Source organism: Scyliorhinus canicula, chromosome 3 (genome assembly GCF_902713615.1).
Source record: "Scyliorhinus canicula chromosome 3, sScyCan1.1, whole genome shotgun sequence".
NCBI classification, from domain to species: Eukaryota; Metazoa; Chordata; class Chondrichthyes; order Carcharhiniformes; family Scyliorhinidae; genus Scyliorhinus; species Scyliorhinus canicula.
In genome coordinates, this window is record NC_052148.1 from 88,485,228 (window position 1) to 88,509,879 (window position 24,652).

General features: G+C 46.3%; 1 protein-coding gene across 1 annotated transcript in view; it reads left to right on the forward strand.

Moving 5' to 3' along the window:
• The window catches only part of parp8 (poly (ADP-ribose) polymerase family, member 8), a 531,112-nt gene that overhangs the window by 452,555 nt on the left and 53,905 nt on the right, over positions 1–24,652 (forward strand). Inside the window, 5 exon segments of the mRNA XM_038790867.1 lie at positions 5,335–5,427; positions 13,089–13,214; positions 15,757–15,822; positions 18,779–18,846; positions 19,344–19,392. Of these exon segments, the coding sequence (XP_038646795.1) occupies positions 5,335–5,427; positions 13,089–13,214; positions 15,757–15,822; positions 18,779–18,846; positions 19,344–19,392 (402 nt within the window).

Here is a 24,652-nt window from a genome sequence, read left to right on the forward strand (position 1 = left end):
GCCTCGAAGGCCACTCCTCGTACCTTATTCACCCCCACCCGGGGAGCTAGGAGCAGCGCTCCGTAACTCTCGGCTGCCGGGCCTTGACGCTTGCGTCAAGGTGGCGCGCCGAGAATGACGCGACGGCGGCGCCTAAGTGACATCAGCCGCACATGCGCAGGTTGGCCGGCTCCAACCCCCGCATGCACGGCTGACGTCACGACGGTTGACGGCTCAAACCCGCGCATGCGCGGTTGCCGTGTTCCCCTCCGCTGCCCCGCAAGACATGGTGGCTTGATCTTGTGGGGCGGCGGAGGGGAAAGATTGTGTCGCTTTGAGACGCTGGCCCGACGATCGGTGGGCACCGATCGCGGGCCAGTCCCTTCCCGAGCACGGCCGTGGTGCTCACTCCCCTCTCCGCCCCCCACAAGCTTCAAACGAGCATTTACCGCCCATGTTCATGACGGCAGCGACCAGTCGGGAACGGCAGGCCGCTTGGCCCATCCGGGCCGGGGAATCGCTGGTCACCGTGAAAAACGGCGAGTGCCGATTCTTCTGAACGGGGGATTGGAGAATCGCGGGGGGGGGGCAGGGGAGCATGTCATGAGTCGCCCGGCCCTCCCGCGATTCTCCCACCCGGCGTGGGGAGTGAAGAATCGCGCCCTACTTTCTTGCAATAGCTTGAGTAACAAGATCTTGGAGACTCTGCTGGACAATTCTATGCTTATTGTTTGGGAGGGGTATTCATACACTACTTTATCTAATTTAATTTGCAAAAAGGAAATAAAATTACGATGCAATAAACCTTACTTCCATTTTCTAGAATAAATTAGCAGACCTCTGAAGTAGACCTGAACCCACCTCTGTTCATTATCCAAGTCTGGAGTAACTTTGAGCTACATGGTGAAAATAAGTGACATGGAATTCATTGTCGAATTCCTTACGGTCAAAGTGCAACTTTGGTCCCTGATTGGATTTGTAGTTTAGTACAGGGAGATTTTCACTTTTGCTTTTGATTCAATCATGGGATGTTAGCATCATTAATCGATAGTTGCCCTGGGAACGTGGAGGTGGAGCTTCTTCTTGAACCTTTGCAGTGAAATGTGTTCTTCTGATGCAATTAAATGCTTGCTGAACGTAGAGCAGTTAAACGTGAACCATGTTGGCATGCATTCTGGAGTCACATAACTAGATAAAAAATAGATAAGAATGACAGGTTTCCTTTCCTAAAGGAAATGAGAGAACTAGCTTGGGTTTTACACTAATTCAATAACTTGATTCTAATTTTTACTGATGCCAGCTGTTAAAAAAGTAACCTATGTTCACCTATTTTTAAAAAATTGTATTCCATTTCTCAAACTGTCATGGTAAGATTTGAAATCATGGGCTGGTTTCTACCAAAATGGGGTTACGTCCCCACGCCGGTGTAAAAACACTGGCATTGCACTCCCCAGTTTCCTGAAAAAAATAAAAGCCGTTTCACCTACCTTCAAGGGGCTAGCAGGGACCCGGAGAGCTTCACACAGCTGTGGCTGCGGGTCCCTGCAGCTCTGGTTCTGAGTCCACTCATGCGCACGACGGCGACCTCCATTGGCCCCGCCGAGGCACTCACACTGCGGAGGCATCTGGAAGATGTAGGCCCCCCTGATCAGCCGCGCACCCGAAGATCCATCTGGCCCGATCTCTCCCGTGGCCACCCATAAGGTCCCCCTGGTGCCCGATCACCCCGCTCCCCACCAGAGTGGCTGTGGACTGAGTCCACAGACATCATGCGAGAGTCCCGACTGGCCATAGCATGTTAGTTCCACACTGTCGGAAACGCGGCCAGTCGGGAGCGGAGGATCGCTGGGCGGGCCTCTGTCAATGCCCACCCCCCCCCCCCCCCCCCCCCCTGCCCCAGCCACGCGGGGTAAATCGCGAAATCGCCAATTCTCAGGTCCCAGAGAATCGCCAGAGCAGCGCTGGGCCCAATTTCGGCGTGAATGTTGATTCCCTGTCCCTGTGCCAAACGTGAATTCGCCACGGGGCTGCAGAGAATCCTGCCCCATATTATTTGAATTGCTAACCTTGTAACATAACCACCTACAACATTATGTTGAGACTGAAATTTGAATGGTGGGAACACTCAAAAGGTCAGACAGCATGTGTAGAGCATTAAATGGACACAATTTTAATGTTTGAATCCACTTGTAGCAGAGTTGGTGGAAAACAGGTCAGGAACTTGAAAGTTTATGGAGCTGGTGTTATCTTGGCTCTTTTACCAGCCGCAGCTTCTGGGTTCTCCATCCAATCAGCACGGAGAGACATTGTCGTGATGCAACTGACCTTTTAGGCCTCAGTATTTAAAGGGACCCCAGCAAGGGGCCGAATGGAACTATTCTGTATTAGAAAATGTGACAACAACTCTGCTGATAGAATCTCAATGAGGGATGACTGTCCCACTGGTTATCTGAGATCATGATGCCGCAGACTGTAAAGGCCCATCGAGCAGCATTGCTTGCAGGGGATGGCAAGAAGCCTGCCTTTCGTTCTGCTGAAGCCACAGGGGTGTCATCACAAAGAGTAAAAAGAAAAGGAAGGGAAAGGCTTGTTGGTTCCACAAGAAAAATCACCTGGGTGCATATAAATGTGTGATATTGCCACTTTTATTGTCAATGTTAATGCACTCTAAACTTTATTTCAAAGCTCTTGTCAGCCCTTGTTGCCTGTCGCCTGCCATGTGACCTTCAGCCTAGAGGAAAATGACATGACTAGAAAATTAGCAATTGGTGTCAGTGAGAAGAATGGATTGTTAACTGCAGGACAACTTTGTGCTGGGGATGGGCACAACGGTTTCAGAATGGGGTGCTAGATGGAAACACTGCCTCAGATCAGCAGAAATATGGCCAAATGAGTCATCCTTCGCGCATTGCTAGTACTGTAGCTACATTTACATCTGTAGGTATCACTGTCCGCATCCTTCTCCTCCTCCTCATCCTCCTCATTCTTCTGTTTCTCTTTCTCCATGATTTCTTCCTTTAAAGATCCAGAATGGTTGTGCAAGGCACAGCAGACCACCACCTGGCTGGTGCCTACTGAAAATTGCCCCAGAGGGTGTGGTACCTGAATCACATTTCCAGCATACATCGCTTGCCTTTTGAGCATATGTTAAATCATGGACTTGCTTGTCTCGTCTGGGGTTCCCAGACAATGAATCAAATGCCAACTTTCCAATGGACTGGCATTTTTTTATTTCTTTAAATCTTCAGATAATTTAAAATCCCCTCAATGTTTGCAGTAAATTACTATTTATCTGAAATGAAATGAAAAATGAAAATCGCTTATTGTCACAAGTAGGCTTCAAATGAAGTTACTGTGAAAAGCCCTTAGTCGCCACATTCCGGCGCCTGTTCGGGGAGGCTGCCTTTCCTATAAACTTTTTTCGTTTGTTATTCTAAAGTACTTTCATCTATTGATTCAGATTATTTTTTCAGCTTTGAAAATTGTTTTTGAACTTCCCCACTCCCTCTTACTTACCCTCTACTTACTATTCTCAGGAAATCTGAAACGATCTTCATCGATTCCATCCCATTAATGACCATTAAAAAAATAGAAGCGTAAAACCTGATGGGTTGTCCTCAGATTTTCCAAACTGGTCCTTAAGTTTGGTTAAGTTAGGGGCAGCAGGGTAGCATGGTGGTTAGCATAAATGCTTCACAGCTCCAGGGTCCCAGGTTCAATTCCCGGCTGGGTCACTGTCTGTGTGGAGTCTGCACGTCCTCCCCCTGTGTGCGTGGGTTTCCTCCGGGTGCTCCGGTTTCCTCCCACAGTCCAAAGATGTGCGGGTTAGGTGGATTGGACATGCTAAATTGCCCGTAGTGTCCTAATAAAAGTAAGATTAGGGGGGGTTGTTGGGTTACGGGTATAGGGTGGATACGTGGGTTTGAGTAGGGTGATCATGGTTCGGCACAACATTGAGGGCCGAAGGGCCTGTTCTGTGCTGTACTGTTCTATGTTCTATGTTCTAAGTAACGCCGGGACTTCATTCCAGTAAGGCGGCTGAGATCTGTAAATAGTAGGTTTGAAACCCTGGGCTCAATTTTCAACAGAATTCAGGACCTGACATCAGCACCAAATTGGGGTCCTGATCCCACACTTGTCTGGAGCAAAACTGGCACAGGGATATTCCCAGATGACCAATTCCAAACTCGCTGTCCAGTTAAGAAATGCTGCCAGTCTAATCAGAGGGCCAGCACCCTGAAGCCTTGACAGTCCCATTGGGAGAGTTGTGCTTTGCTAATACAGATAAGAGAACAAGAGCGCATCTCAATATAGAGGCACCCTTGGAAAATCAAATTTAAAATAAAAACTCAGAGGGGGAGTCAAAGCAAGCAAGTCTCTGCGATCAGAGGGGAAAGCCCCTCAGGTTAGGTGCTTGGGACTTTGAGGGTGGTCTTACTTGCCTGTGGCCTCCTGTCTGGAGGATAGAGCTTCCAACTCCGATGGCCCCTGGACTGTAGCAGGGAGGCCACCTCCATTAAGCTGGCAGCTTTCCCATGGGGCCACTCTGCCACCAGCAGATGCTGAATCGCCACATAAGTCATCTCTAAATGGGGCCTTATGTATGCTAATTGGCTGCCGTCCTCCGTTCAGCAGACAGCTGATCCGTATCCCTGCCTGCCTCTCGGAAATGTCCCCACGCAGAAACTGTAATTGGGAGCCACCCTGCCCGCTCCCTGATATTGCACCAGCACTCCCACCTCCAAGCTTGTCGGCAAAGCCTGGAAAATCTGACCTTGTGCCTTCCCTGTCCTTACTGGAGTGTTGCTTTACAACTTATCAAGAGGATCAACAGATTTGCAATAGGAAATGTCCTGCGGAAATTTAAGCAATTTATATGAGGGGCGGCACGGCAGCACAGTGGTTAACACTGTTGCTTCACAGGGCCAAGGATCTGGGTTCGATTCCCAGCTTGGATCACTGTATGTGCAGAGTCTGCACGTTCTTCACGTGTCTGTGTGGGTTTCCTCCGGTTTCCTCCCACAGTCCAAAGATCTGCAGTTTAGATGGATTGGTCACGCTAAATTGCCCTTGGTGTCCAAAACTGGTGGCGTTACTGGGTTTCCGGGATAGGGTGAAGGAGTGGGCTTAGGTAGGGGATCTTTCAGGGGCCGGTGCAGCCTTGATGAGCCGTATGGTCTCCTTCTGCACTGTAAATTCTATGACTATGTCTATGACTTGAGAAAAATAGCTTATATTTGTTCCGGTAGTGGTTTGTCAGTATTCCTAGAGATTTAATTATCTGGCACATTTACATTCTTCATAATGCACTCAAATCTTGTTTATATATTAATTGTCCTGTTTTCTTTCTTGCAGCCCACAGTATGTGAGCGGGAGCTGTGTGTATTTGCTTTCCAGACTTTGGGAGTAATGAATGAAGCTGCAGATGAAATTGCAACAGGGGCCCAGGTACACAAATGTTTAATAGACAATTTCTTCTGACTGATTTCACTGTTTAAAACAACTAATGGTAATAAGGAACATGTAGTAATGGGAGGAGTGGGTAGCATAAGCTATTTGATCACTGCTTTGATACACAGAATCCAAGTTAAATAGAACCATGACAACAGGAATCAATTGTTTTCAAATGTTGTATGCCTCACACTTGTTCTGCGGGATTCTCCGTTGGCGGGATTCTCCAATTCGGTAGCAGCACACCCACGCCCAACAGGTTTCCCGACAGCGTGGGGTGACCACAATGTGAAATCCCGTTGGCTGGCTGGCAGGACGGAGAATCCCGCCCATTGAGTTTTACCCTCTAATGGACTGAACTGATCTCTCCATGCATCTTCTCGATTGAGTAACACTTCACTCCATACGCTTCACCCAATGTCTCTGCCTATGTATTTGCATTGTATATTTATCATATGTCCTATGTTTTTCATGTATGGAATGATCTGCCTTGACTGTACGCAGAACAATACTTTTCACTGTACCTCAGTACATATGACAATAAATCTAAATCTAAATTGAGTCTCAGTACTCTTTGCCTCCCAACAGCGGGTGCAATTTTCCACTGCTGCCAGTGGCGGAATGAAAGTTGCCCAACAGCGGGAACTTAGTTCGGAATTTTGTTCTCCTGGCTTTGATGGCAGATTAAAGGCAGGTCGAGTTTCCCACTGATCGATGTTGGGAATTACTTGTATTCAAAAGCATCATTAAAAGGCCATCTCGCCAGAATCATGTTCCCCACTAAACAACGTGCCTCTCCAATGGATAATTAGAATGGTCTGTTTTACGACTGTGTTTAAATGACATGCACCTGGCAAATGACACTTAATTCATGACTTGGAGGTCAGTGGAAGCTGCTTTCATCTTCCTTTAACACTGAAACTCTCAGGTGCCTGTAGCACAAGCTATGCCATGCTGGGCACAAGGGCATGACCAATGGGGAGGGGTGAAACAGAGGCAGGATTTGGGTGGCGGAGGAAGATGAAAGACAAGAGTGAGACAGAGACAGGATATGTTGGGGAAGTGGGGTTGGGGGAGAGGGGCGGGGGGTGCAGTCAAGGTGCAGAATGGAAGAGTTAAAGACCATCCGGGGGCAAAAAGTAAAAGACTCTCTGGGGAAGGTTCAGAGACTCTCTTGGGGCTGAGGCCATGCTGTTGTAGCATATTGAAAAGATTGTCCTGAGACTGAGGTCGCGCTGTTGGGGACATATTGAAAAGACAATCCTGGGGCTGTATGGGCCATGTTAAGAGGACTCTACATGACACGCATGTCTTGGTCCTGGTGTTGGGCAGGGGAGGGAGTCTCTATGCAGTGATGGTCATATACAGAATGGTATGCAGGGCATGGTCAGTCAATTAAGACATTTGGTCCTAGGGGTGTGAGTCACAGTATTAGGAGACAGAGGGCTCAGTAAGGTTCAATGGCAGCATCTGTATTCTGTATGCCAGCAGCTGAAAAGTCATGGTGGAATATTGAATGGTCTCATGGGGTGTCCCAAAAAGTAAGTGTGTATGTAGCCTCAGGAAGGGGAGGATCAGGTCAACAAACAGCATGAGTTCATCAACATTAAAGGGTTCAGAGGAGAGAACCAGAATACCGACATGTACAATGATGGGGACAAGGGTTAGAAAGGGAAGCTGGATAATTACAGGAGGTGTGAGAATTTGGAGGTGGTGACAATGGAGGAGTTTGGGAGGGACATATACGGTGGATAATAGGGGTGACCTTGTTGGAAGCTGCTCTCCTTTACAAAAGTGTACAAAAGCACAATGTTCACAATCGTTGAAGAATCATGCAGTTGTAAAAACAAGCTTGGAAAATTGATATGGGAGGGGCACAGGGCATGTGGAGGAGTTCAGCACAACCATTTTGGACCAATTGAAGAGGAATCCTATTAATGTTGTGCTCAGACCATGGAAAGCATGGCTTAACCGAGTGCTGGACTTGAGGGTCTCATGCACAATGAATGAGCTTTGCTCCTAACGGTGCGCATCTGGGTGGGAATCCATGAAGTTTTGATCCTGCAGTTGAGTTGCTCTTATGTGGAAAGGGAAGGCGGATCAAATAACCAAGAGGCCAAGACTGCTTCACAGAACCTAAATAAACACTGCAAGCTTCAATCTCCCAGCGTACTGGCCATGGCTTAAAAGGCACTACGCTTACAGTTATGATATAAGTGCCAGAATTGTATTTTTTCATTCAGTCATAGAATGTGGATGTCACTTATTGTCCATCCCTAATTACACTTGAGAAGGTAGTGGTGAGCTGCGTTCTTGAACCACTGCAGTCCAGGTACACCCACAGTGCTATTATGGAGCGCATTCCAGGATTTTGATCCAGCGACAGTGAAGGAACAGTGATATTCCAAGCCAGGATGGTGAGAGCCATGGAGAGGAGGTTCCAGACGGTGTTGTTCCCATGTGTCTGCTGCCCTGGTCCTTCTAGGTGGTAGAGGTCATGGGTTTGGAAGATGCTGCCTCAGAAGGTGAGTTCCTGCTGTGGTTGTTGTAGATCGTACACAATGCAGCCACTGTTCATCAGCGGTGGAGGAAGTGAATGTTTGTGGACGGGATGCCAATCAATTGGCTGCTTTGTCCTGGATAGTGTCAAGCTTGGTGTTGTTTGAACCGCATAGGAAGAAGCCAGTGGAGAGTATTCCATCACACTTCTGAGTTGTGTTTTGCAGATGATGAATAGGCTTTCGGGAGTCAGCATGTGAGGGGCGGAATTCTCCGCTCCCGCGCGGCATCGGGAGGGCCGTCGTGAACTCGGCCGTGATGCTCACTCCCCTCTCCGCTCCCCACAAGCCACAAACGATACTTTGGCGCCATGTTCACGACGGCAGCGACCAGGTGTGGTTGCCGCCGTCATGAACCGGTCGGGAAAGGCAGGCCGCTCGGCCCATCCGAGCCAGAGAATCGGCGGTTGCCGTGAAAAACGGCGAGTGCCGATTCTCCGAGCGGAGGGGGTGGGAGAATTGCGGGGGGGTGCCAGGGCAATGTGTCGTGAGTCGCCCGGCCCTCCCGTGATTCTCCCACCCGGCGTGGGGAGTGGAGGATCGCGCCCGAGGTATTTACCACAGGATTCCAAGTTTCTGACCAGCTCTTTCAGCCACATGGTTACATGGCTAGTCCAGTCAGTTTCTGGTCAATGGTAACCCCCACAATGTTAATTGTGGGATATAGTGGTGGCTGGTTTAGCACAGTGGGCTAAACAGCTGGCTTGTAACGCAGAACAATGCCAGCAGAGCAGGTTCAATTCCTGTACCAGCCTCCCCGAACAGGCCCCGGAATGTTGCGACTAGGGGCTTTTCACAGTAACTTAATTGAAGCCTACTTGTGACAATAAGCAATTAATATTACAGTTATTATTATTTCAATGATGGTAATGCCATTGAATGTCAAGGCGTGATGGTTAGATTCTGTCTTGTAGGCAATGATCATTGCCTGGCACTTCGAATCATAGAATCCCTACAGTGCAGAAGGGGGCCTTTCAGCCCATTGAGTCTGCACTGACCCTTCGAAAGACAACCCCACCCCTAGGCCCAGTACCCCCCCACCTATTCCTGAAATCCCACCCAAAGGGGAGATTGAGCATGGCCAAGCCATCTAACCTGCACAACATTCAACAGTGGCAGGAAACCGGAGCACTCGGAAGAAACCATGCAAACACGTGGAGAACTTGCAAACTCCACACAGTCACCCAAGTTTGGGATCGAACCTGGGTCCCTGGCGCTGTGAGTCAGCAGTGCTAATCACTGTGCCAGCGTGCCGCCCACTTGTGTGACAAAAATGTTCCTTGCCAATTGTCAGCCCAGCCTGGAACTTGTTCAGGTCTTGGTGCATTTGAACATGAACTACTTCAATGTCCGAGGAGTTGCGGATGTGGCTGAACAATGTGTAGTCATCAGCAAACATCACCACTTCTGACCTTATGATGGCAGTAAGAAGTCTTACAACACCAGGTTAAAGTCCAACAGGTTTGTTTCAAACACTGGCTTTCGGAGCACTGCTCCTTCCTCATTCACCTGAGGAAGGATTGGATTGGATTGGATTTGTTTATTGTCACGTGTACCGAGGTACAGTGAAAAGTATTTTTCTGCAAGCAGCTCAACAGATCATTCAGTACATGGAAGAAAAGGGAATTAAACAAAATTCAAGAAAATACAAGAAAATACATGAGAATACATAATAGGGCAACACAAGATATACAATGTAAGTACATAAGCATTGGCATCGGTTGAAGCATACAGGGTGTAGTGTTAATGAGGTCAGTCAATAAGAGGGTCATTTAGGAGTCTGGTGACAGTGGGGAAGAAGCTGTTTTTGAGTCTGTTCGTGCATGTTCTCAGACTTCTGAATCTCCTGCCCGATGGAAGAAGTTGGAAAAAGTGAGTAAGCCGGGTGGCAGGGATCCTTGATTATGCTGCCTGCTTTCCCCCGGCAGCGGGAGGTGTAGATGGAGTCCATGGATGGGAGGCAGGTTCGTGTGATCAGATTCGGAGCAGTGCTCCGAAAGCTAGTGTTTGAAACAAACCTGTTGGACTTTAACCTGGTGTTGTAAGACTTCTTACTGTGCTCACCCCAGTCCAACGCCGGCACCTCCACATCATGACCTTATGATGGAAAGAAAGTAATTGATTAAACAACAGAAGGTGGAGGCGCCTGGGACATTACACAAATGAACTCCCGACAGTGATGTCCTGCAACTGAGATGATTGACCTCCAAGCATCAGAACCATCTTCGTTTGTGCAAGGATGATGCCAATAGAGAATAGAATAGAACAGTACAGCACAGAACAGGCCCTTCGGCCCTCGATGTTGTGCCTAGCAATGATCACCCTACTCAAACCCACACATCCACCCTATACCCGTAACCCAACAACCCCCCCCCCCAATCTTACTTTTTTTTTAGGACACTACGGGCAATTTAGCATGGCCAATCCACCTAACCCGCACATCTTTGGAATGTGGGAGGAAACCGGAGCACCCGGAGGAAACCCACGCACACACGGGGAGGACGTGCAGACTCTGCACAGACAGTGACCCAGCCAGGAATCGAACCTGGGACCCTGGAGCTGTGAAGCATTTATGCTAACCACTATGCTACCATGCTGCCCCTAGTGGAAGGTTTCCACCTATTTTAAATTGACTCCAATTTTGCGAGGTCTCCTTGATGCCACACTCGGTCAATTGCTGCCCTGATGTTAAGGGCAGTCACACTCGCCTCATCTCTGGAGTTCAGCTGTTTTGTACATGTTTTAACCAAGGTTGTAACAAAGTCAGGAGCTGCATATTCCTGGCGTAATGCAAGCTGAAATCAGTTAGCAGGTTATTGCTAAAACAAGTGCCGCTTGATAACCCTGATGACCACTTACATCACTTTACTGATGATCAAGAGTAGACTGGGTGGTAATTGGTGGGGTTAGATTGGTCCTGCTTTTTGTGTACAGGACATATTTAGGCAATTTTCCACATTAAGGTAGATGCCAGTGTTGTAGTTGTACTGGAGCAGTTTGACTAAGGGCAGAGCAGGTTCAGGAGCTCAAGTCTTCAGTACTGTTGCCAGAATATTGTCAGAGCTATGCCTTTGCAGTATCGAGTGCCTTCAACCACTTCTTGATATCATGAGGAAGGAAGCAAATTTGCTGATGACTGGCATCTGTGTTGCTGGGACCACCTGGGGAGGCTGAAGTGGATCATCCACTCATCACATCTGCCTCAGTTACTTTACAAGTTACAAGTGCATGATCTAGTTTTTGGCTGAAATGTGCAGACTCTAAGGATCTTTTATGCTGTTTGATGCATAAACAGTTTTAAGCTATTAGCCGGTCTTAACAATGGTTGAGGAACTACAACATGATCTCAGCGTTCCTGTCAAGGAACTAAAATTGTTCTTAACTGTGTTGCCTATGATCAGGCCCGAATAATTAGTCCTTCAGTTAGAAACTGGGAACGTTGGATACTTGGCATCTTGATAATACTGTAATTCAAGTGTTTTAACCTATCAGGCTACACACCAATAGCTGGAAAGTGCTATTAGGATAGCTCTTTTACAGCCATCAAAAATATAAAATTATGAATTTTATGTACACAGTAATCCAGGGGCTGCCGAATTTTTCAGCGCCGGGGTTTTGGCGGGGGCGGGAATCACGTCATGCCGGTCGGGGGCCATTGGCAGTGGCGCCCCCGGCGAATCTCCAGCCTGCAATGGGCCGAGTGGCCGCCCGTTTTTGGCTGGTCCCGCCGGCGTAAATCACAACAGGTCCTTTCCGGCGGGACCGGGCTCCACGGGCAGGCTGCAGAATCCTCGGGGGGGGGGGGGGGGGGGGGGGGGGGGCGCTGGGGATCTGGCCCCGGGGGGGTGGCCTGGCCCGCGATCAGGGCCCTCCTATCCGCGGGTGGGCCTGTGCCGTGGGGGCACTCTTTCCCTCCGCACCAGCCGCTGTCAATCTCTGCCATGTCCGGTGCGGAGAAGAACCCCCCTGCGCATGCACTGGGATTATGCCAGCATACGCTGCCGCTCCCGCGCTTGTGCCAACTCGCGCCGGCCGACAGAATCCCTTCGGCGCCGGTTGGCGCGGTGCCAAGCCCTGTCACGCCGGCTGGTGCGGTGCCAAAAACTCCGGTGCCGGCCTAGACCCTGAAGGTGCGGACGATTCCGCACCTTTGGGGCGGCCCAACGCCAGAGTGGTTCACGCATCTCCTCGGCGCCAGAGTGGCCCGCCCCGCCGGTTCGCAGAGAATCCCACCCCTGGATTACTGTGTACAGTTTTGGTCTCCTTACTTGAGAAAGGAAGTACTGGCACTGGACGGGGTGCAGAGGAGATTAACTAGAGTGATTCCTGTGTTGAGAGGATTGGCTTATGAAGAAAGACTGAGTAGACTGGGGCGATACTCGTTGAATTTAGAAGAATGAGGGAGGATCTGACAGAAAAATATAAAATTATGAAGGGAATAGATAGGATAGAAGCAGGGAGGTTGTTTCCACTGGCGGGTGAAACCAGAACTAGGGGGCATAATCTCAAAATAAGGGGGAGCAGATTCGGACTGAATTGAGGAGGAACTTCTTCAGCCAAAGCGTTGTGAATCTGTGGAATTCCCTGCCCACAGAAGCAGTTAAGGCTACCTAATTGAGAGTTTTTAAGACAAAGGTAGATAGATCTTTGAGCAGTAAAGGAATAAAAGGTTCTGCTGAGCGGGCGGATAAGTCGAACTGAGTCCACAAAAAGATCAGTCATGATCTTATTGAATGGCGGAGCAGGCTTAAATATGGCTGTCTTCTCTGACATTCCAGCACTCCTCACTATTGCAGTGAAATGCCAGCCAGGATTATGTGCTTGAGGTTTGAAGTGAAGTTTGAAGCCATAACTTTATAATGTAGAAGAAAAATGCTATCTGCTGAGTTAAACTTAACAGCTAATTGTTGATCTCATTAAAAGCTACTTGTGATTATAGACAATTGTGATAAGTTTCAGTCCAAATAATCCTGGTTGGCAGCCTCATCCACTCGCATTAAAATAAAAATCTGCATGCACACTGCTGGTGGGTATGGTGCCTGCACTCTTAGCCATATTTAGGTGACTATACTTCCAACTAACTTTCTTTTGTTATTGCAGGTGGTGGATTTGTTAGTGTCCATGTGCCGATCTGCTCTGGAATCTCCCAGAAAAGTAGTCATTTTTGAGCCATATCCATCTGTTATGGATCCCCTTGATCATCGAAGTCTGGCATTTAATCCAAGGGTACTTTATTTTCCAGTTAATTAACATCAAGTTAATGACTCTCTAGTATAATATTAATCTCCGAATGATTACTTGGTGTAATGAGTTAAAAATCAAGTCATAAAAATCATCGGTGCTGTTTTCTACTTTTGGATTCTTTGCCACAAAGCATCACACATTGAGAATATGCATTGGGATATTGGACACAAAGCATACTATGCTGATAACATAGTTCTTCCGATTTCCATTATTAATTAGGCAGAAAAGTCAGCCATGCTACATAAAGGGCACGCTATCCTTCACATCCAGTATTTCCTCCTGGTGTGCAATACTAAATGTCCAGACCAAACTAAATATTTATTTACATGTTTCAGCTTTTAGACCACTTGATCTAAAACATCCTACGATTGCCAATAGCAACTCAGAAAATCTAGAGCTTATAAACTTTAGTTACTTAATTTAACACTTGGCTAATTTATTGTACTGGCTGGGCCTCATCACATTCTTAATGTACCTTGCTTAATTAAGTGCATCACAAGTAATTTGAGAGAAATAGGCTTGTTTCTATAATCATGTTGATCCTAATTAAAGTTCATGCAGCCAATCCCTTAGCTATTGATTAACTTTTATTTTGACCCACCATGCTTGCTAATATCATCTCATCTCCAACTTCCTTTTCTTCTCCAAAGTCCTTGAATGTGTTGTTGCCTCCTAAATCCATGCCAGTCTTTGCGAAATTCATGTTTGAACACTTCCAACACAGTTTTCACTCTATTGAAATAACTCTTATTAAAGGTACAATGATACTCGCTGTGATTGTGGCTGTTTCTCCTTGTCCTCTCAACCTCTCCTCAGTCTTTGACACTGATGATGAGGATGGTGTTAGAGATTGCAGACAGATTTGACAAATATCTAATGACAAATGGGATTGAAGGATGTAGGACTGAAATGTTCAAATACTCCTTGGGACTTAAGAATTCCTGTTGTGCTGGGGAATGTTATCTTTGGAGAACAGGGCTGAGTAAGTGAATTGTGAACCGGATAAAGATTCCAAAGTTTACCTCAATTACCTCTTGCAATCAGAAACATTTATGCACTATTCTCTAGGACATTAAATAAATCGAATAGAGTTCATAGTAGAATAATGTGTATAATAAATGTGGAAAAGCACAGGCTTAATGCTCCAAATGGCTTTTTCTCATTCCTCATTCGGGTCTTTATACACCTGGTTGTATTTAAATAAAATTGATTTCTCACCATAAAAATGCATGTAAGCAGAATAGTGACAGTAGTTCGGAGTTTCACAGAGTTTGGAAGACTCTGCAGATATTTAAAATGGTGGCAGGACCCAAACGCAAAAGTCCTACAGGCTACACCTATTTCTGAGTGATCCCATTTTTGCCCGTAAGAGAAAAGGTGCTTTACACAGGAGGGAAACCTAAACTGAGCACAGTTAAACTTGGTGCTGAGTTCAAACCAACATATTTTGACTGTTCTCAGGGTGGCAACCCATGTTGTGGAAGTAATTAATTGATGGAATAAACAAAAATGCTCTTGAAGATTGGATCAGATCTGTTAGGTGTCATAATCTGACATTTCTTTAAATGCCCTGATCTTTATTTTTTTTTAATGTTTCCAACTAAGGGACTATTTAGCGTGACCAACCCACCGACCCTGCACATCTTTGGGTTGTGGGGGTGAGACCCACGCAGACACGGGGAGAATGGCCAAACTCCATTCGGATAGTGACCCAGGGTCGGGATCAAACCCGGTTCTCGGTACCGTGAGGCAGCAGTGCTAACCATTGTGCCACCATGCCATCCTGCCCTGCTCTTTCAATTATAAAAAATAACTAGATGTAACAGTCACAAATTTTTTTTTTTTTAAATGTTGCTGAACTGCTTTGATTGACAGGTCAGCCGGTGTGTCTTCTTTTCTAGCTCTTTCCCTGCCTTTATTAGCAATTCCCTAAAAGCTATTCACTATGAATGCCTGCTTGAGCTTCAAAAGCTACATTGATCTCAGCAGTGGGTTCAGAGTTCACAGTTTAATTTACATCTTAAAGAGGCTTTTAAAGGATTGGACGATGAATAGAAGGTTTTATTGTCTGACATTAACTACTTGAGGAGGTTTAAAAGTTTTAAACACACACAACACAAACATACATGCACATACACACATGCACACCCTGCCCAACCACGTGTAATTCAGGGTGCTTTTTACTGAGGCAGGTCCAGCAAGTTGGGAAACCTCCCAACTTGAGCTACCTGGCTCGGTAATCAGAATTCCACCTACTATGGCAACATTCAGGAATGGATTGCATATATGCAATAGAGAAAAATAGATTAAAGGATAATTGGAAAGTGTGCGTAATTATAGTCCAACCTTTTGTTCATGTAAAACGGAGACATTAACCAATCGGGCCGAATGGTCTATCTCAGTGTTATAACTGTGATGTGTTTCTGTCGAATGGGTACAAGATTGGGGCATCCTTCTACTGTTAATCATCATGTTACCTTTATTGTGAACTCTATCCTGAATCATTTTTCCCACTTTGAACTAGAAAAAAGACTATGAACGATTAGTTAAAGCATTGGACAGCATCACATCCATCAGGGAAATGACCCAGGTAAGGTCCAAGGCTTGTAATCAAACATTAGACTGCATTCAGTGGTAGCAAAGCTAAAGGCTACAGCCTAAACTATATTTCTGTTCCCATTAATAGGATAAGTCTACAGAAGTGTTTTTCTGCTCAAATTTTCCCATCTCTGATAAAAAAATGTTTGTCGCTCTTTGTAAAATATTACCAAGTGACTTGTCTCTTAGAGACTTGCCATTCCTTAAACCTTTAGTTGCTTCAAGATATATATGCTTGTGAAAAAGTAAAAGTAATTACAATATGGTCTGTACTTTGTAACAGCTAAGGAGCTGACATGGAACTATTTAACCTTGGAAAGATCTCGGTTGAGTGATTATATATTAACATTCAGCAAGTAATGTGGATTTTAGGATTCAGCTGACTCCAGGTTGACTTCCATTATCATCTAAAAACAAAATTGATAGTGGACTGAGTACAAGCACAGTGGATTATGCATGGCCCATCCAATTTTATATACAATAATAATCTTATTATTGTCACATGTAGCCTTACATTAACACTGCAATGAAGTTACTGTGAAAATCCCCTAGTCGCCACACTGCGGCGCCTGTTCGGGTACACAGAGGGAGAATTCAGAATGTCCAATTCACCTAACAGCACGTCTTTCGGGACTTGTGGGAGGAAACCTCAGCACCCGGAGGAAATCCATGCAGACACAGGGAGAATGTGCAGACTCCACATAGACAGTGACCCAAGCCGGGAATCAAAGCTGGGACTCTGGTGCTGTGAAGCAACAGTGCTAACCACTGTGCTACCGTGCCATCCTCATCAGATTCAAAGAAAAGGAGAACCAACATGCAAATCTCCATGAGGCAACAAACTCATTGATATTTGATATAAATGTGAGAAATATATCCAAATTAACTAACTTGCTTTAACTATTCACATATTCGCTGTTCTCGGAATGTCTGATGTTTCTCAGTTCTCCCATCATGCCACCTTTTGCCGTGAAATATTTTCTTGTCAATCTCTGTTCTCCACCGAATTAGTAACTGTTTACATACATAGATACATAGAAGATAGGAGCAGGAGGAGGCCTTTTGGCCCTTCTAGCCTGCTCCACCATTTATCACGATCATGGCTGGCCATCCAGCCTAATCCTGCTTTCTCCCTATAGCCTTTGATCCCATCTGCCCCAAGTGCTATATCTAGCCGCCTCTTGAATATATCAAATGTTTTAGCATCAACTACTTCCTGTGGTAATTAATTCCACAGACTCACCACTCTTTGGGTGAAGAAATGTTTCCTCATCTCTGTCCGAACTTGTTTACCCTGAATCGGCAGACTGTGACCCCTGGTTATGGGTGTCATGATTGGTAACATCTTCCCTGCATCTACCCTATCTAGTCCTGTTAGAATTTTATAAGTCTCTATGAAATCCCCCCTCACTCTTCTGAACTCCAGCGAGAACAATCCTAACCTAGTCAATCTCTCCTCAGATGGCAGTCCCGTCATCCCTGGAATCAGGCTGTTAAACCTTCGCTGCGCTCCCTCGAGAACAAGAACATCCTTCCTCAGAGAAGGAGACCAAAACTGCACACAATATTGGAGGTGTGGCCTCACCAAGTCCTTGTATAATTTCAGCAACACATCTCTGCTTCTGTACTCGAAACCTCTCGCAATGAAGGCCAACATACCATTAGCCTTCTTTACCACCTGCTGCACCATGACTGGTGCACAAGGACACTTACTTGTGTAAGTGATAACCTCACCACACCTCCTGCCCACCCTCCCCGCCTCCCCCCCACCCCTGTCCCTCACTCTCTTTCTTCTTAAAAGCTGTTCATCTGCAACACATTCCAATTCTGATGCAGAGCTACACTTGAAATATTAACACTCTTTCTTTCCTCACAGGTGCTGCCTTTTTTGTTGAATGTGTACATCATTTTTTTTTTTGCTTATGTTTGAAAAATGTATTTGTTAATGTGTTCTCTTAAAGAGCACTGGGTAGAGTACTTTGAACAAGATGTACTGTCCTAGAATTTCAACAGTTTTCATTTATATAGAACCACTAACGTAGTAAATCATTCCAAGGTGCCATTTTTATATTTTGCACGTATTCAAACTTGCTTTTTATTTTGTTTTGTTAATGTTTTGTGCTCCAAAACTAAATGTTATTTCCAATGAGATAATGTCTCGATGATGCTAGAATCTTGCAGGAAGGAAATTGTTTGGCATTCCCTACTCTACATCCATTCCGATTATTTTGTTAGCCCCTAATACTGATGTTACACGTCACACATTAAAATTGTAAAACACTGTATGGATTATACACTGGGATTGTGGCAGTACCTTTTGTAGAATGTCAAAGGGGCTGCACGCATTGAAAATTACCACCCAATACACATTTAGAGGTTTTCAAGATGTAACCCAGAAACTTCTGCAGATAGGTGACCTTCAGCAAATGTAGCCGAATGTCATGAGAGATCTCCACGTTTTTGATAGACCCATTAAAATCATGATTCAGTTAAGTACAACAAAATAATTGTGGAGGTGACATTAAAGAGAACATGTCATGGTCAGATGGAAATTAAGATGTTGATTTCCATGCCTGAGGCTGACGCAGTAATTTTATGCTGTGTAAATGTTCCGGGCATGTCCTTTTGTATAATATGACACTGTGGCACTAACAAGGTAGAAAATTGCTTTCAGGGAAACAAACAGAAAAATCCTTGAAATTAAATAGAAAACACTCGGCATATCACAATAAGTCTTCTGACATCTGGAAAGAGGTAGATAAATGTTTGAGAAAGCGAATTTTAATTAGAATTTAGAAATATTAATTTAGTTCGTATTCTATTGGAGGTGGTGTGTATTTTCAGTTTCCTCCTTTTATTTCAATATACTGTGATGATATACTCACAATTAGAGTACATAAAGTACACTAGGGAGAAAAAAAAACTGTTTATTTTCTTTTTCTTGATAGGCACCATACTTGGAAATCAAGAAACAAATGGACAAGCAGGATCCTCTGGCACACCCTCTGTTACAGTGGTACTTTTACTTAAATATTGACTATAAGATGTTAGGGAAAGAAAAACCAAGGTTCCTGTAGTTCCTTCAGTTCAATCTGCTCAAATCTGGGGACTTGGATCAATCTGTGTACCGCAATATATTTTTCTTGCAATTGTTCAATAATGCTATCTGTCCAATCAGATTTATCTATTAAACATATGCAGCTTTTTTTTTACTTGCAAGTAATTCAATTAAGCATATTACAAGGTCATTTATTGCAGTCCAATTATGCTCCCTGCTCAGAGACACATTGACTTATCTCCACAGAGCATTGTGCTGTTTACGCAGTGGGTTATTTTCCTTTATGAGCAGCCAAGTCTGAATTGATGGCCCCACGGCTACATGCCTTTGGTCACTCAATAAGCTGTTTTTATATCATTTAATTATTGACCCATTTAAAAAAAATATTCTCTTGCAATTGCTGGGTTTATTTAAATCAAGAATGTAAAATAACACCTTGTTTCTCTTTTATCCAGGATTATTTCAAGTAACAGATCGCATATTGTAAAATTACCTGCAAACAGGGTAAGTGACTTGATCAAAATACCCAAGGTCAGATACATGAAAGCCAATTTGATTTTTTATTTTGCAATCGTGTAAATAAGGATGTCAGCCGTCACCCCTTCCTCTGTTCACTTTTAAACTAAATGAAATGAACTATAATCTGTGGACCACTGCAGGAAGGGAGCATTGCTCCCATCCATTGATGGATATCCACAATACTGTCGCCATAGCAGCAAGTTGTGCAATTCATTACTGTTTGAAGGTATCCCTGACAAGGCCAGCATTTATTACCTATCTCTAACTACCTTTGAGAAGGTGGTGGTGAGTGGCCATTGCAGCCTGTATGGTATATGTAATTGCAAAGTGCTGTTTGGGATGGATTTCCAGGTTTTAGGCCCAGTGACAGTGAAGAAACAGCAATATATTTCCAACTCAAAATGGTATGTGGCTTGGATGGGAACTTGCCGGTGTTGGTGTAGTAGTGCATCATGTGTATGGTACGCACTGTGAACATGATGGATTGGAGTTTATGCTCCCCGTCAGTGGATTTGAAGTTGGAGGAACACATAAAATCCAGCAGGTGACATTCTTCCACCTATCTGCTGCCCCTGGTCTTTCTGAAATGTTATTGAGGGGACGGGGATGCATTTTGGGCCTGTTGTGGCCCTGAAGTGACTAATCAATGGCCACTTAAGGCTTTCATCCCACCACTGCTGGTATTTGGCCTGTGGTGGGGGGAGGACCATGCCATGCAGGAAGCCCAGCAGCATTAGTTGTACAGGCTGGTGACAGGAAAGGAGAAAGCAGAAATCTCTATTGCGGGCTCCCTGGGCCCATCTGAGGCACCTCCTCAAATATAATTTCCCGCCCACTTTAGCCACTGCCAATGGCCCTTTGAACCCAGCTCTACATCCCTCACCGAAATCCCAGAATCGGAACTTAACTGGGCTCCTCAACATGGTTTGGGAGCCCGGGGGGGGGGGAGGGGGGGGGGCTGTAGTCCCAGGAGTAGCCACTGCTCCTGGTTGGCACTGTGGGTACACAGCTGGTGATCATCCAATTGGTCAACAGCTCTCCTGAGAAAGGGGCAAAAGCCCAGCCTTAAAGTAATTAATGCTGCTCCCAGTATTACATGGCTGCGGGGAAGCAGTCAGGATTGTAGACTTGTAGACAGGTTCCCTCCTGAGTTTTTAGCCACAGGAGGGTGGGCAATGGGGATTATGGTCCCCTGCAAATTCCAGCCCAGTGTGCCAATGCTGGAGGAAATTAATGGTTAAGGTGGGGCCAATCAAGCAAGCTGCTTTATCCTTTTATGTTGAAGCTTTTGTGTATTTTTGATGCTAATTGCACTCACCCAGGCAAGTGGAGAGTATTGCAACACACTCCTTGTGCCTTGTAGATGGTGGACAGGCTTTGGGAAGTTGGGAGGTGAGTTACTCCCCACAGAATTCCCAGCCTCTGACCTGCTCATGTAGCCACAGTATTTATATGGTTAGTCTAGTTAACTTTCTGGTCATCACATCAAGGTACTGAATTTTCTATTCTTTCCACAAAAAATGGAAGAAACATCTTTCATGTTGACGGAATGAAGTGACAATCCAAATTGCTGGACTGCATGGTTCTGAATGTACGTTATCTCAGAATGCGATTCGATTAATAGCAATTAAAATGCAAATCGTCTGCAGGAATGGTCCTTCAATGCTTACCGAACAGCTATAGTGAGGTTTTAACTGTCAGATAATTTATAAATGTCAGTACGTCACGTATAAACTTCTAAATGTCAGACAATTATGCTGTATAATGTGCAATTGTGTTGAAGAATGGAATGAAAGCAGCAACAAAAATCTGTGTTGGACAATGACATTTATAATAGGAGAAGATTGGTTATTGTCTCCACTATCCACGTGTCAGGATTTAAAGCAGAGATAATTTCAATCACGTTTAATTCCCCTGAGGGGAGAAGATTGGAGAAACAAGGCCAGAGACCCCTAGATAATGAAAGAGACAGAGACTAAGATGAAGCCGATATAGGGTGCCTGTGACAGATATCGGGCGGCATACTCCCCTACCCGGTGTGATGGAGGGTCCCGGAGTAGGGGAGTGGCGCCAACCACTCAGGGGTCGCGCCTCCCCAAAGGTGGGGAATTCTCCCCACCTTTGGGGGCCAGCCCTGCGCCGGAGCGGTTACCACCAGAAGACCGGTGCAAAAAACCGGCGCCCCCGGCAGCGGGGCTGGCCGAAAGGCTTTCGCCGGTCGGCGCATGCCGCTGACGTCACTGCCGGCGCATACGCGATGTGGAGTTCTCTTCCGCTTCCTCCATGGCGGAGGCCGTGGCGGCCGCAGAAGAAACTAGTGCAGCCAGAGTACTGGCCCGGAGTCTGAGCCAGGGGCCCCGATCGCGGGCCAGGCCACCGTGGGGGCACCCCCCGGGGTTCGATCGCCCCCCCCCCCGCCCCCCAGGATCCCGGGGGCCTGCTCGCGCCGCTGAGCCCGCCGTTCCAGAGGTGGTTTAAACCTCGGCGGTGGGAGAAGGCCTCCCAGCGGCGGGACTTCGGCCCATCCGGGCCGGAGAATCGCCGCAGGGGCCTCTCCGTTCGGAGTGGCGAGATTCCGCCGCCGCCACTTCCCAGGTGGCGGAGAATCTCTGCCACGGCGGGGGCGGGATTTTAGGCGCCCCCAGGCGATTCTCCGACCCTGCTGGGGGTCGGAGAATTTCGCCCATCATGTTGATAATGCACATGCCAAGGCGCATTATCAACCTGATATCAGGTTAATAATGCACATGAGAATCGGGCTGAATATAGAAAGTTCAAAGTGCGAAAGGAAAATGAACTAAAGAGGGAGTTCAAGTGTGGGGACTAGAAAGTGGATTTACATATGGAGGTAGTGGGCTTGGGTGAGGTATTAAATTAGTAATAAAAACAAAAAATTCTGGGAATACTCAGTAGGTCCGGAGCATCTGTAGAGAGAGAAATGGGTGGGATTTTCCTCGCCCTCCGCAGCGTGTTCTGCAGCAGTGGAGGGCGACTCACCAACAACTGACAGTGGGATCTTCTGGTATTGCTGTTGTCAACAGTGGCACCCTGTCAGTGCCCATGCCAGCTGGCAATGCCACCTGGGCACCTTGGCAATGCCAGGCTGGCACCCAGGTGGCACTGCCAGGTTGCACCAGCAGTGCCAGGGTACCATCCTGGCCAAAAGGAATGCAGCTGGGGGCCTCCAATCCCTTGCGGGACCCCATGAGTGCCATTCCATCTGGTCCCTGTTTGTGGGGATCAGTGCTGAATAGTGCGAGCCTGAGGTCTCCAAGGTGAAGAGGATGGATCCCAAAGCCTCAGGTACCTCAGGAATCTGCACATTAAAGTGAGACTAACTGTCTTGCTCTAATATGCAGATTTGCTAAAAAGTGATACCACCCACAATGGGAGGGATTTACACTGGAACATCTCACGAGATTGTGTTGAATCTCGCGAGGTGTTGCGAGCTGGGTATATCCCTTGAGCAGGTTCTCCCAGCTTTTATCGGCCACTTTGCGCCGTGGCGAGCTCCTTTTCAGGCACAGCGCTGCCATTGGATTGTGACCCAGGTGTGGTCTCACCAAGGCTCCGTAGAGCTGCAAAGCCATCCTTGCTCCTATACTCAAACCCTCTTGCAATGAAGGCCAACATTCTATTCGCCTTCTCAACTGGTTGCTGCACCTGGATGCTTGGTTTCAGTGATTGATGTATCAGGACACCCAGGTCCTTTTATACATCAACATTTCCCAATCTATCACTATTTAAATAATACTCTGCCATTCTATTTTTCGAAACAAAGTGGATAACTTCACACTTATCCACGTTATACTGCACCTCCCATGTATTTTCCCACTCACTCAAATTGTCCAAATTGCTTTGATGCCTCTTAACATCCTCCTCATCGCTCACATTCCCACAGAGTTTTGTGTCGTCACAAACTTGGAAATATTACATTTGGCTCCTTCAGTCAAATCATTGATATTGTGGGCGGGATTTTCCTCCCCCTCCGCGGCAGGTTCTGCAACGGCCGACTTCCAACGACTGACAGTGGGATCTTCTGGTCTTGCTGTTGTCAACAGGATTTACGCACCCCTCGCCTCAACAAAATCTGCAGCAGGGGTGCATGTCTGCGGGACAGTAAGATCCTGCCTGCATGAATGGCCAGAAAATCCCACCCATAATGTGAATAGCCGGGGCCCAAAGCCTGCCACTCTGAAAAAGACGCATTTTTTTCTCACTCTCTGTTTCCTGCCAATATATTACCCCCAATCCTATATGCTTGAATTTTACACACCAACAATCTCTTATGTGCGTCTTTATCAAAAGCTTTCTGAAAATCCAAATACGCCACATCACTGGCTCTTCCTTAAAAGCAAATTATGTGGATGCTGGAATCTGAAACCAAAAAGAAAAAAGAAAATGCTGGAAAATCGCAGCAGATCTGGCAGTATCTCCCGACAGATGCTGCCAGACCTGCTGAGATTTTCCAGTATTTTATTTCTCACTGCCTCTCTCTTACTATTCTACTGGTTACATCCTTAAAGAAATTCCAGTAGGTTTGTCACACTTTACATAAATTCATGCTGACTTTGTCTAATCCGTTGATATTTTCTAAGTGTCCTGTTAGCGCATCCTTTATAATAGGTTTTTAACCCCACTACTGACATCAGGCTAACTGGCCTCTAATTCCCTGTTTTCTCCTTTTTTAAATAGTGGGGTTACATTTTCTATTCATATGACTTCTCTTTGGATCTCATACCCTCCTTAATTTATTTTATTCGCCATGATTGGACTGTTTTTCCTGTTGTGTGTTTGCTTAAAAAGGAATGTATAACTGTTGCAATGTGTGCATTCATTCCTCAAATATCAGCTATTGCCTATCCACCGGTATGCCTTTTAGTGAAGTGGCAGGAAAGGACATTACACGCGGGGGGAAAGGACAGGATCTTCACACGGTACGATATGCACAGGAGGCTGTTCACGGGGGGAGGGTTATAATGAGGGGGGTGAGGTGGGCTGTTCACTTTGGACAAGGAATTGGAAGGGGGTGGTCACAGGGAGGGAAGTAGAAAAAAAGGGGCGGCACGGTGGCACAGTGGTTAGCACTGCTACCTCACAGCTCCAGGGACCCGGGTTCAATTCCAACCTCGGGTAACTATCTGTGTGGAATTTGTACTTTCTCCCCGTGTCTGTGTGGGTTTCCTCCGTGTGCTCCGGTTTCCTCCCACAGTCCAAAGGTGTGTAGGCTAGGTGGATTGGCCAT